The 13027-nt window shown below is 57.9% G+C and overlaps 1 protein-coding gene across 2 annotated transcripts; it reads left to right on the top strand.

The window, feature by feature from the left end:
• The first annotated feature begins 1507 nt into the window (after positions 1–1507).
• On the top strand, positions 1508–12320 carry lin37 (lin-37 DREAM MuvB core complex component). Of its 2 annotated transcripts, none has more exons than XM_072468857.1 (5): positions 1508–1647; positions 3486–3652; positions 8486–8632; positions 10226–10299; positions 10876–12320. In XM_072468857.1, the coding sequence occupies exons 1-5, from the start codon at positions 1554–1556 to the stop codon at positions 10955–10957; spliced, it is 564 nt and encodes a 187-aa protein (XP_072324958.1). In that variant the 5' UTR covers positions 1508–1553; the 3' UTR covers positions 10958–12320. The 2 variants fall into 2 exon arrangements, with proteins under 2 accessions (XP_072324958.1, XP_072324959.1); XM_072468858.1 differs by lacking the exon at positions 1508–1647 and adding an exon at positions 1673–1938.
• The last annotated feature ends 707 nt before the right edge of the window (positions 12321–13027 follow it).

Genomic DNA, 13027 nt, shown 5'->3' on the forward strand with positions numbered 1-13027 from the left:
CACCCCTCCAGCTTGCCCTCTCGCTTCCCCACCCCTCCAACCAGCCCCTCCCATCCCCACCCCTCCAACCTGTCCCCTCGCCTCCCCACCCCTCCAACCTGCCCCCTCGCCTCCCCATCCCTCCAACCTGTCCCCTCCAACCTGCCCCCTCGCCTCCCCACCCCACCAACCTGCTCCCTCGCCTCCCCACCCCACCAACCTGCTCCCTCGCCTCCCCACCCCTCCAACCTGCCCCCTCGCTTCCCCACCCCTGCAACCTGCCCCCTCGCCTCCCACCCCTCCAACCTGCTGCCTCGCCTCCCCACCCCTCCAACCTGCCCCCTCGCTTCCCCACCCCACCAACCTGCCTCCTCGCCTCCCCACCCCTCCAACCTGCCCCCTCGCCTCCCACCCCTTCAACCTGCCCCTCGTATCCCCATCTCTCCAACCTGTCCCCTCGACTCCCCTCCAACCTGCCCCCTCGCCTCCCACCCCTGCAACCTGCCCCCTCGTTTCCCCACCCCTCCAACCTGCCCCTCGTTTCCCCACCCCTCCAACCTGACCCCTCCCATCCCCACCCCTCCAACCTGCCCCCTCGCCTCCCATCCCTCCAACCTGTCCCCTCCAACCTGCCCCCTCGCCTCCCCACCCCTCCAACCTGTCCCCTCGCCTCCCCACCCCTCCAACCTGCCCCCTCGCCTCCCCATCCCTCCAACCTGTCCCCTCCAACCTGCCCCTCGCCTCCCCACCCCTCCAACCTGCTCCCTCGCCTCCCCACCCCATCAACCTGCTCCCTCGCCTCCCCACCCCTCCAACCTGCCCCCTCGCTTCCCCACCCCTGCAACCTGCCCCCTCGCCTCCCCACCCCTCCAACCTGCTGCCTCGCCTCCCCACCCCTCCAACCTGCCCCCTCGCTTCCCCACCCCACCAACCTGCCTCCTCGCCTCCCCACCCCTCCAACCTGCCCCCTCGCCTCCCCACCCCTCCAACCTGCCCCTCGTATTCCCATCCCTCCAACCTGTCCCCTCGACTCCCCTCCAACCTGCCCCCTCGCCTCCCCACCCCTCCAACCTGCCCCTCGTATCCCCATACCTCCAACCTGTCCCCTCGACTCCCCTCCAACCTGCCCCCTCGCCTCCCCTCCAACCTGCCCCCTTGCCTCCCCACCCCTTCAACCTGCCCCCTCGCCTCGCCCACCCCTTCAACCTGCCCCCTCAATTCCCCTCCAACCTGCCCCACCCCACCCCTCCAACCTGCACCCTCGCCTCCCCACCCCTCTAACCTGTCCCCTCGCCTCCTCACCCCTCCAACCTTCCCCTCGCCTCCCCACCCCTCCAACCTGCCCCCTCGCGTCCCCACCCCTCCAACCTGCCCCCTCATGCCCCCACCCTTCCAACCTGCCCCCTCGTGTCCCCCCCTCCAACTGCCCCCTAGCCTCTACACTCTAATAGCACCCCCCACCCCCCGACACTGCCCCTGTCTTGATCTCCTTGTCACCAGCTCCTTCTCCTGTTGTTGTTCCAGACCCTCCACCCGGTTCCCTCATCAGCGGCGGAAGAGACGGAAGGAAACGGATGATGGTGGATGTGAAGGCCATCAGAGACCGAGTGAGCTTTAAACCAGAGCGCTTACTCCCCAGACGCCAGGACTGGAGTCCGAGTCAAACTGGTGCTCACACCCCGCTTGAGGAAATGTATTGGGCTGCAATGGGTGGGGGTTGTGTGTTGGGCCTCAACAATAATAATAATCTTTATTAGTTTCACAAGTCGGCTTACATTAACACTGCATTGAAGTTACTGTGAAAATCCTCTAGTCGCCACATTCCGGCGCCTGTTCGGGTACACGGGGAGAATTCAGAATGTCCAAATTACCTAACAAGCAAGACTTGTGGGCCTTGTGGGAGGAAACCGGAGCACCCGATGGAAACCCACGCAGACACGGGGGCAGTGAACCAAGCTGGTAATCGAGCCCGAGCCCTTGGCATTGAAGCCACAGCGCTAACCACTGTGTTACTGTGCCATGGGGGTGTGTTGGCCGTAACGGTGCGCTTATGTTGGCCGTAACGGTGCGCTTGTGTTGGCCGTAACGGTGCGGTTGTGTTGGCCGTAACGGTGCGGTTGTGTTGGGCCGTAGCGGTGCGGTTGTGTTGGGCCATAGCGGTGCGGTTGTGTTGGGCCGTAGCGGTGCGGTTGTGTTGGGCCGTAGCGGTGCGGTTGTGTTGGGCCGTAGAGGTGCGTTTGTGTTGGGCGTTAGCGGTGCGGTTGTGTTGGGCCGTAGCGGTGCGGTTGCGTTGGGCCGTAGCGGTGCGGTTGCGTTGGGCCGTAGCGGTGCGGTTGCGTTGGGCCGTAGCGGTGCGGTTGCGTTGGGCCGTAGCGGTGCGGTTGCGTTGGGCCGTAGCGGTGCGGTTGCGTTGGGCCGTAGCGGTGCGGTTGCGTTGGGCCGTAGCGGTGCGGTTGCGTTGGGCCGTAGCGGTGCGGTTGCGTTGGGCCGTAGCGGTGCGGTTGCGTTGGGCCGTAGCGGTGCGGTTGCGTTGGGCCGTAGCGGTGCGGTTGCGTTGGGCCGTAGCGGTGCGGTTGCGTTGGGCCGTAGCGGTGCGGTTGCGTTGGGCCGTAGCGGTGCGGTTGCGTTGGGCCGTAGCGGTGCGGTTGCGTTGGGCCGTAGCGGTGCGGTTGCGTTGGGCCGTAGCGGTGCGGGCATGTAATGAGGGGGTGGGGGTGTGCGCGTGCGGGGCCTTAATGCAGGGGTAGGCACATGCGGGTTGGTAATGAGGGGGTGGCCATGTGCAGGGCCGTAATGAGGGTGGGCAGGGCCGTAATGAGGGGGTGGATATGTGCTTGTGCCGGGCCGTAATGAGGTGGTGGGCATGTGCGTGTGCCGGACCGTAATGAGGTGGTGGGCATGTGCGTGTGTGGGGTCGTAAAATGGGGATGTGTATGTGCAGGGCCATAATGAGGGGGGTGTGCGTGTGCGGGGCCGTAATGAGGGGGTGTGCATGTGCGGGGCCGTAATGAGGGGGGTGCGCGTGTGGGGGGCCGTAATGAGGGGGTGCGCATGTGGGGGGTCGTAATGAGGGTGTGTATGGGGGAGCTATGATGAGGGGGGTGTGGGGGGGGGTTGTAATGAGGGTATCTGTGTGTGCGGGAGTTGTAATGAGGGTATCTGTGTGCGGGAGTTGTAGTGAGGGTATGTGTGTGCGGGGGCTGTAATGAGGATCTGTCCGTGGGGGGGCTGTAATGAAGGTGTGTGTGTGGGGGGCTGCAATGAGGGTGTGTGTGGGGTGGCCTGTAATGGAGGGGGACTGTAAAGTGCAATATTGATGGGGATATGGGCACGTGTGAGGTGTGATTCTAAAGATGTGCAGATTGGGTGTGGTTGCGGGGATAGGGTGAGGGAGTGCGCCGAGGCAAGGCACTCTTGCAGAACGTTAGTGCAGACATGATGGGCCGAATGGCCTCATTCTGCAATGATTCTCTTCTATGATTGAGATGCTGTGTTATGCTCCCCAGATGCCTACACAATGAAACTATTTGACCGCAGTGTGGACCTTGCTCAATTCAATGAGAATACACCCCTCTATCCCATCTGCCGTGCCTGGATGAGGAACAACCCCACCCTCCGGGAGGGGGCACGTACCCCAAGTCCCCAACCGCCTGCTGCACTGGAGGATGACGAGGTGAGTGAGTGAATTGCACCCAATTCTATTATTAAGGAAGTCTTTACAAAGCACTTAAAAAAGCAGAGTATAGTCAGAATCAAAAGTTTTGCTGAAGGGAAATCCTGTTTGATAAATTAATGAAGATTTCTGAGGATGTAACGAGTGCAGTAGATAAAGGGGAACCAGTAGATGTTGTATACCTGGGTTTCCAAAAGGCATTTGATAAGTGCCTAGTGAAAGGTTAATAAGCAAGACAAGGACCCATGAAGTTGGGAATATTAGCTTGGATAGAGGATTGGTTAATGGACAGGAAGCAGAGTGGGGATAAACGGGGCTTTTTCAGGTTGGCAGGCAGTGAATAGTGGAGTGATAAACGGGCAAGGGCCTGGGCCTCAACTCTTTACATTCCATAGCAATGAGTTTGATGAAGAGACAGAAAGAAATGTAGCAAAGTAAGCTGTGGGGAGGGCACAGAGAGGCTGCAAAGAGATATATACAGGTTGGGTGAGTGGGAAACGAGATCGCGGATGGATAATAATGTGGAGGGGAATGTGAAGTTACTCAGTTTGATTGGAAGAATAGAAAAAGCAGAATTTTTTTAGTGTGTGAAACTTGGAAGTGTTGATGTTCAAATGAGGCTTGTGTAAGGAAGGCAGAAAGTACAGGTACAGCAAGCAATTAGGAAGGCAAATAGCATATCAGAATCACAACTGCTACGGTGCAGAAGGAGGCCTTTTGGTCCACCGTGTCTGCACCGGCTCTCCAAACAAGCATCATGACTTAGTGCCATTCCCTTGCTTTTTCTCCCTTACCCCTGCACATAATTTCTATTGAAATAATCATCTAATGCCCTCTTGAATGCCTCTATGGAACCTGCTTCCACCACATTTCAAGGCAGAACATTCCAGACACCGGCCACTTGCTGTGTGAAAAGTTTATTCTCTCACCACATTTGCTTCTTTTAAGAATCACTTTAAATCTGTGCCCTCTTGTTCTTGATCCTTTCAAGAGCAAGGTGTCCCTATTAATAAATCCCAGAATACTATCTGCTTTATAATAATAATCTTTATTGTCACAAGTAGGCTTACATTAACACTGCAATGAAGTTATTGTGAAAAGCCCCTAGTCGCCCGCCACATTCCGGCGCCTGTTCGGGTACACTGAGGGAGAATTCAGAATGTCCAAATTACCCAACAGCATGTCTTTAGGGACTTGTGGGAGGAAACTGGAGCACCCAGAGGAAACCCATACAGACACTTGGAGAACATGCAGACTCCGGACCGTGAACCAAGCCAGGAATCGAACCTGGGACCTGGTGCTGTGAAGCAACAGTGCTAACCACTGTGCTGCCGTGCTGCCCTCTTATGAACCTCTCTACACTGTCCTGCCACCTTCAATGATCTCTGCACAGATACACTCAGGTCCCTCTGCTCCTGCTCCCCATTAACAATTTCACCCATTATTTTATATTGTCTCTCCATGTTCTTCCTACCAAAATGCATCTCCTCACACTTCTCCACATTGAACTTCATCTGTCACCTATCAGCCCCTCCATGTTGGAGTTTATTCTTCTTTGATCAATTTGTAACAGAGGTCTTGCTGGGGTTCTACAGAATTTTGGTGAGGCCATACCTGTAATACTGTGAGCAGTTTGGCATAAACAACAAGGCGGGAGGGATGGCTGGGAGGAGGTGAGAACCTGGGTCAGACGGGGGAGGGATGAGGAGGGGCTTGGAGGAAGCATAGACCCCGGTTCAGACAAGGGGGGGGTGGGGCTGGGATAGACCCTGGGCCAGGCAGGGGGAGGGGGTGGGGGGAAGGCATTGAGCACTGGTCAGATAGGGGGAGGGGCTGGGATAGACCCTGGGTCGGGGGGGGAGGAAGAGCATACAGCACTGGTCAGATAGGGGGAGGGGCTGGGATAGACCCTGGGTCAGGCAGGAGGTGGGTTGGGATAGACCCTGGGTCAGATGGGGGAGGGGCTGGGATAGACTTTGGGTCAGGCGGGGGGTGGGGCTGGGATAGACCCTGGGTCAGACGGGGGGAGGGGCTGGGATAGACCCTGGGTCAGATGGGGGGAGGGGCTGGGATAGACCTTGGGTCAGACAGGGGGAGGGGCTGGGGTAGACCCTGGGTCAGGCGGGGGTGTGGGTTGGGATAGACCCTGGGTCAGACAGGGGGAGGGGCTGGGATAGACCTTGGGTCAGACAGGGGGAGGGGCTGGGATAGACCCTGGGTCAGACAGGGGGAGGGGCTGGGATAGACCCTGGGTCAGACAGGGGGAGGGGCTGGGATAGACCTTGGGTCAGACAGGGGGAGGGGCTGGGATAGACCTTGGGTCAGACAGGGGGAGGGGCTGGGATAGACCTTGGGTCAGACAGGGGGAGGGGCTGGGATAGACCCTGGGTCAGACAGGGGGAGGGGCTGGGATAGACACTGGGCCAGGCAGGGGGTGGGGGTGGGATAGACCCTGGGTCAGATAGGGGAGGGGCTGTGATACACCCTGTGTCAGGCTGGGGGTGGGACTGGGATAGACCCTGGGTCAGATAGGGGGATGGCTGGGATAGACCCTGGGTCAGGCGGGGGTGGGGCTGGGATAGACCCTGGGTCAGATAGGGGAGGGCTGGGATAGACCCTGGGTCAGGCGGGGGGTGGGACTGGGATAGACCCTGGGTCAGATAGGGGGATGGCTGGGATAGACCCTGGGTCAGGCGGGGGTGGGGCTGGGATAGACCCTGGGTCAGATAGGGGAGGGCTGGGATAGACCCTGGGTCAGGCGGGGGTGGGGCTGGGATAGACCCTGGGTCAGATAGGGGAGGGCTGGGATAGACCCTGGGTCAGGCGGGGGTGGGGCTGGGATAGACCCTGGGTCAGATAGGGGAGGGCTGGGATAGACCCTGGGTCAGACGGGGGAGGCGCTGGGATAGACCCTGGGTCAGGTGGGGGGAGTGGCTGGGATAGACCCTGTGCCGGGGTGGGGGAAGGCATTGAACACTGGTCAGATAGGGGGGGTGCTGGGATAGACCCTGGGTCAGGCTGGGGGTGGGGCTGGGATAGACCCTGGGTCAGATATGGGAGGTGCTGTGACAGACCCTGTGTCAGACAGGGGGGTGGGACTGGGATAGACCCTGGGTCAGGCGGGGGGTCGGGCCGGGATAGACCCTGGGTCAGATAGGGGGAGGGGGTGGGGGGAAGGCATTGAGCACTGGTCTGATAGGGGGAGGGGCTGGGATGGACCCTGGGTCGGGGGTGGGGTGGGAGAGCATACAGCACTGGTCAGATAGGGGGAGGGGCTGGGATAGACTCTGGGTCAGATAGGGGAGGGGCTGTGATACACCCTGGGTCAGGCTGGGGGTGGGACTGGGATAGACCCTGGGTCAGATAGGGGGAGGGCTGGGATAGACCCTGGGTGGGGTGGGGGTGGGGCTGGGATAGACCCTGGGTCAGATAGGGGGAGGGCTGGGATAGACCCTGGGTCAGGCGGGGGGTGGGGCTGGGATAGACCCTGGGTCAGACGGGGGAGGCGCTGGGATAGACCCTGGGTCAGGCGGGGGGTGGGGCTGGGATAGACCCTGGGTCAGATATGGGAGGGGCTGTGATACACCCTGGGACAGGCGGGGGTGGGGCTGGGATAGATCCTGGGTCAGGCAGGGGGTGGGGCTGGGATAGACCCTGGGTCAGATAGGGGGAGGGCTGTGATAGACCCTGGGTCAGGCGGGGGGGGGTGGGGCTGGGATAGACCCTGGGTCAGGCGGGGGGTGGGGCTGGGATAGACCCTGGATCAGATATGGGAGGGGCTGTGATACACCCTGGGTCAGGCGGGGGGGGTGGGGTTGGGATAGACCCTGGGTCAGGCGGGGGTGGGACTTGGATAGAGCCTGGGTCAGGCGGGGGGTGGGACTGGGATAGACCCTGGGTCAGGCGGGGGGGAGGGGCTGGGATAGACCTTGGGTCAGGCAGGGGGAGGCGCTGGGATAGACCCTGGGTCAGGCGGGGGGAGGGACTGGGATAGACCCTGGGTCAGACGGGGGGGAGGGGCTGGGATAGACCTTGGGTCAGGCGGGGGGAGGCGCTGGGATAGACCTTGGGTCAGGCGGGGGGAGGGGCTGAGAAAGGCCCTGGGTCCGACGGGGGAGGGGCTGGGATAGACCTTGGGTCAGGTGGGGGGAGGCACTGGGATAGACCCTGGGTCAGGCGGGGGGAGGGCTGGGATAGACCCTGGGTCTGACGGGGGGAGGGGCTGGGATAGATCCTGGGTCAGGTGGGGGGTGGAGCTGGGATAGACCCTGGGTCAGGGGGGGGGGTGGGGCTGGGATAGACCCTGGGTCAGGCGGGGGGGTGGGGCTGGGATAGACCCTGGGTCGGGGGGGGGGGTGGAGCTGGGATAGACCCTGGGTCGGGGGGGGTGGGGCTGGGATAGATCCTGGGTCAGGCGGGGGGGGTGGGGCTGGGATAGACCCTGGGTCAGACGGTCGGAGGAGCTGTGATAGACCCTGGGTCGGGGGGGGGGGGGGCTGGGATAGATCCTGGGTCAGGCGGGGGGGTGGGGCTGGGATAGACCCTGGGTCAGACGGTCGGAGGAGCTGTGATAGACCCTGGGTCAGACAGGGGGAGGGGCTGGGATAGCGCCTGTGTCAGATAGGGGAGGGGCTGAGATAGACCCTAGGTCAGATAGGGGGAATGGCTGGGATAGACCCTGGGTCAGATAGGGGAGGGGCTGCGACAGACCCTGGGTCAGGCGGGGGGAGGGGCTGGGACTGACCCTGGGTCAGGTGGTGCATGGCGTGCAGGCCGATACCTTCTCCATGTCGAAGCTGTTTTCCCAGAATGATACAACTCCTTTTTTCACAGGTTGCTGATCTGATGAACGGGAAGAGTCAGGATATTTACAAAATGCCAGTCCCAACACCCTGCTCATTAAACACACCGGAACACCCAGTCAGTCTACGTATTCCATCACCATTGCCTTCCACTGAAAAAGCTCTTGACATCAATATGGTAAACACCCACTCGTCTGTGTCTGATTCCCCCACACGTTATGGGACGTGGGTCTGTGTCTGTGATTCCCCCACACGGTGATGGGATATGGGTCTGTGACTCCCCCACACGGTGATGAGATGTGGGTCTGTGTCTGTGATTCCCCCACACGGTGCTGGATGTGGGTCTGTCTGTGTCTGTGATTCGCCCACACATTGATGGGGCATGGGTCTGTGATGCCCCCACACGGTGATGGGACGTGGGTCTGTGCCTGTGATTCCCCCACACAGAGAGGGGACATGGGTCTGTGATGCCCCCACACGGTGATGGGACGTGGGTCTGTGCCTGTGATTCCCCCACACGGTGATGGGACGTGGGTCTGTGTCTGTAATGCCCCCACACGGTGATGGGATGTGGGTCTGTGTCTGATTCCCCCACGCGGTGATGGGACGTGGGTCTGTGTCTGTGATTCCCTTACACGGTGACGGGACATGGGTCTGTGTCTGTGATTCCCCCACACGGTGATGGGACTCGGGTCTGTGTCTGTGATTCCCCCACGGTGACGGGACGCGGGTCTGTGTCTGTGATTCCCCCACACGGTGATGGGACAGGGGTCTATGTCTGTGATTCCCCCACACGGTGATTGGACGTGGGTCTGTGTGATTCCCCCACATGGTGACTGGACGTGGGTCTGTGCCTGTGATTCCCCCACACGGTGACGGGACGTGGATCTGTGTCTGTGATTCCCCCACATGGTGATGGGACGTGTGTCTGTGATTCTCCCACATGGTGATGGGACGTGGGTCTGTGATTCCACCACACGGTGATGGGACGTGGGTTTGTGTCTGTGATTCCCCCACACGGTGATGGGACGGGGGTCTGTGATTCCCCACATGGTGATGGGATGCGGGTCTGTGTCTGTGATTCCCCCACACGGTGATTGGACGCGGGTCTGTGATTCCCCCACATGGTGATGGGACGTGCGGTCTGTGATTCCCCCACATGGTGATGGGACGCGGGTCTGTGTCTGTGATTCCCCCACACGGTGATTGGACGCGGGTCTGTGATTCCCCCACATGGTGATGGGATGTGTGTCTGTGATTCCCCCACACGGTGATGGGACGTGGGTCTGTGATTCCCCCACACGGTGATGGGACGTGCGGTCTGTGATTCCCCCACACGGTGATGGGACGTGGGTCTGTGATTCCCCCACACGGTGATGGGATGTGGGTCTGTGATTCCTCCACACGGTGATGGGTCGTGCGGTCTGTGATTCCCCCACATGGTGATGGGACGTGCGGTCTGTGATTCCCCCACACGGTGATGGGACATGGGGTCTGTGTCTGTAATTCCCCCACACGGTGGTGGGACGTGAGCCTGTGTCTTTGATACCCCCACACAGTGATGGCACGCAAATCTGTGATATTCCCTCACTGTGATTCCCCATACGGTGATGGGACGTGGACCTGTGTCTGTAACACACCCTCACGGTGATTGGACGGGAGTCTATGTTTGTGATTTCCCCCCACACGGTGATGTGTCTGTCAAGGGACAATAGTACTCATATTTTCTTCTCTGAAATTTTGATGCTATTTAACCTGTGTTCATTTACAGAGCCGCAGTAATGCCCCTGGCGTACCCACCTTGCTTTATAATCACATGGATCGTTGGAAGAAGATTCGACAGAGGTAAGCTGGACTCATGCTGCCTTTCATTTCTTTGGACCCGCAAGACTGTCAGTGTCTCCCCATGTGACATTGCTAAGTTGTGTGCTCTCGACATCACAGGAAATGATCTATCCTTGTTTAACTAAATATAATCTAATCCCTTTCCCGTTTACTCCCAGTGTACACAATCCCAATGGAACCAAATCCCATCCCGTTCACTCCCATTGTACACAAACCCAATGGACCCAAACCCCATCCCGTTCACTCCCACTGTACACAATCCCAATGGACCCAAACCCCTTCCCGTTCACTCCCACTGTACACAATTCCAATGGACCCAAACCCCTTCCTGCTGACTCCCACTGTACACAATCCCAAAGGAACCAAATCCCATCCCGTTCACTCCCACTGTAAACAATCCCAATGGAGACAAACCCCTTCCTGTTCACATCCATTGCATGTAATGGACAGCATTTCTTTTCCACTGTCTGTACTGTGATATGGTGTGAGATTGCATTGTGGCTCTGGTTATGATGTGCAGCTTCTCTGGTTTGAGTTCATGTTGCTCAGCCATGCTCTGATCTTGTCTTCCTTTAGGTGGAAGGAGTCCTCTCACAGGAACCAGCACCGTTACACAGAGAGCATGAAGATCCTGAAGGAGATGTTTGAAAGGCAGTGAGGGCTCACTCTGCTATGGATCAGGACAAACCACTGTGTGGCCTTAGACAGAGGCCCTGGCCGAGATCCTTTCCCAGCTCTGCACTTTGATCTGTATGTACACGTGGGCATATTGACGCTGGTGCGTTACAGCGCTCCCATCCCATCCCCCCCCCCCCCTCGACCCAGCGTCTTCACAGCGGGATGAGCAGGGAATGGGTTACTGGCCTGTCTCTGATTCGGTTGTGCGATTGTGACTGAAGACAGCCCTCGTTCCTTTGGGCTCTGTGGATTAAAATGATGAGCCCTGGCCCCCCCATTCTTCCTGACTGAGGTCGGAGCAGTCAGTTTCCAGCTCTCCCTCCCCCTCTGCTGTCAAGTCAACCCGTGGCTGGACATGGGGGACAGACCCTTACCAGGGGATCTGAGTTAGAAACCATGAGACTGAAGTCAGTCTGTTCTGGATCTTGATTGTTGCTTCCACTGCGGAAGCAATGTGTCATTTTGGTGGGCATGTTTTGTCAGAGTCAGTTGTCTGCCTGTGCATCAGCATCTGTCCAAGTAATTATGTTCCTTGTTGTTCTGTCTGTATGCATATCCATTTATCTGTATCTCTGTGCAGGGCGGTATGGTGGTGCAATGTTTAGCATTGCTGCCTCACAGTGCCGAGGACCCAGGTTCGATCCCGGCCCCGGGTCACTGTCCGTGTGCAGTTTGCACATTCTCCCCTGTCTATCTGGGTCTCACCCTCACAACCCAAAGATAGGTGAATTGGCCAAGCTAAATTTCCCCTTAATTGGAAAAATGTTATAAAAATTCTGTATCACTGCGTCTGTCTGTCTGTAACCATGTCTGTTTGACTAACTTGAATATTTGTGTATAGGTCAGTGTATCTGCAAGTGTATGTGCGTATCTCTGTTTATACAAGTTCATATGTATCCATTCCTCTACAGTTGTCTGCATCTGTATGCCTGCGTCTATGTCTGGATGCACTGGTCTGGCTGGCTGCTAGCTGTGTGATGACAAGTCTGTATTTTTGTCTGGTCGCACACCTGTATGTACCAATTTATGTGGTTAAACCGTCTGCGCAAGGAATCAGCCAAGGCCAATCCACCGAACGGCCGGGGAGCTCATTGCCATCACCTCAAACCAAATCCAAAGGCAGATTCCGTGTCCTACCCCTTGGAGAGCTCAATCGAAACTCAGAACTGTGAAACTAACTCGCTGATGGAAGGGTCCCTGCCTACTGTGACCGGGGTTCTTATCCCGATGCTTTGTCCATTTCAGCCTGGTACGGTTGGTAGCTCAGACATTCTCTGCATTCTCACTAAGTTTAAATTTAAGATGTGTTGTCATTTTAGCAAATAAATCTCTGTGCCAATGGGGCATGAGCACTGTGTGAATTTCTTCATATCCAGTTGGTAAGGAGGGCTCAAATACAATTGGCTGCTTTTGATGATACCTACCACCATCGCAGTGTAACTTTGCCAGGATCCTGCTCCTGATCACTCCACTGAACCCTGAGAGAGAGGATTCCTGCTCCTGAACATTGTTCAGTGATGCCTGGGTTTGAGAGTGGGGAAATCAGTCCAGGTTTGGGTTCCTGCTCTTAATCACTGTCCAGTGATCTCAGGGTTAGAGACAAATGAGGAGAGATTGAGTCGGTTAGGATTGTATTCGCTGGAGTTTAGAAGAGGGCAATCTCATAGAAACCTATAAAATCCTAACAGGACTGGACAGGGTAGATGCAGGAAGGATGTTTAAGAAGTTGGGGGTGTCCAGAACCAGGGGTCACAGTCTGAGGATATGGGGTTGACCATTTAGGACAGAGATGAGGAGAAATGTCTTCACCCAGAGAGCGGTCGGCTTGTGGATTTCACTACCACACAGTAGTTGAGGCCAAAAATTGTATTCTAGTTGAGGCACAATTTAGCATGGCCAATTCACCTACCCTGCACATCTTTGGGTTGTGGGGGCAAAACCCATGCAAAAGACGGGAAGAATGTGCAAACCCCACACGGACAGTGACCCAGAGCCGGGATCGAACCTGGGACCCCGGTGCCGTGAGGCAGCCGTGCTAACCACTGCGCCA

Source organism: Scyliorhinus torazame, chromosome 12 (assembly GCF_047496885.1).
Source record: "Scyliorhinus torazame isolate Kashiwa2021f chromosome 12, sScyTor2.1, whole genome shotgun sequence".
NCBI classification, from domain to species: domain Eukaryota; kingdom Metazoa; phylum Chordata; class Chondrichthyes; order Carcharhiniformes; family Scyliorhinidae; genus Scyliorhinus; species Scyliorhinus torazame.

What these genes read in the sequence shown, in the direction of transcription:
- lin37 (XM_072468857.1), top strand. Translation starts at nt 1,554, where the DNA reads ATGATGGTGGATGTGAAGGCCATCAGAGACCGAGTGAGCTTTAAACCA. An exon ending in CTGGAGTCCGAGTCAAACTG is followed by an intron (nt 1,648 to 3,485) that starts GTGCTCACACCC and finishes TATGCTCCCCAG; the next exon opens with ATGCCTACACAATGAAACTA. An exon ending in TGGAAGAAGATTCGACAGAG is followed by an intron (nt 10,300 to 10,875) that starts GTAAGCTGGACT and finishes GTCTTCCTTTAG; the next exon opens with GTGGAAGGAGTCCTCTCACA.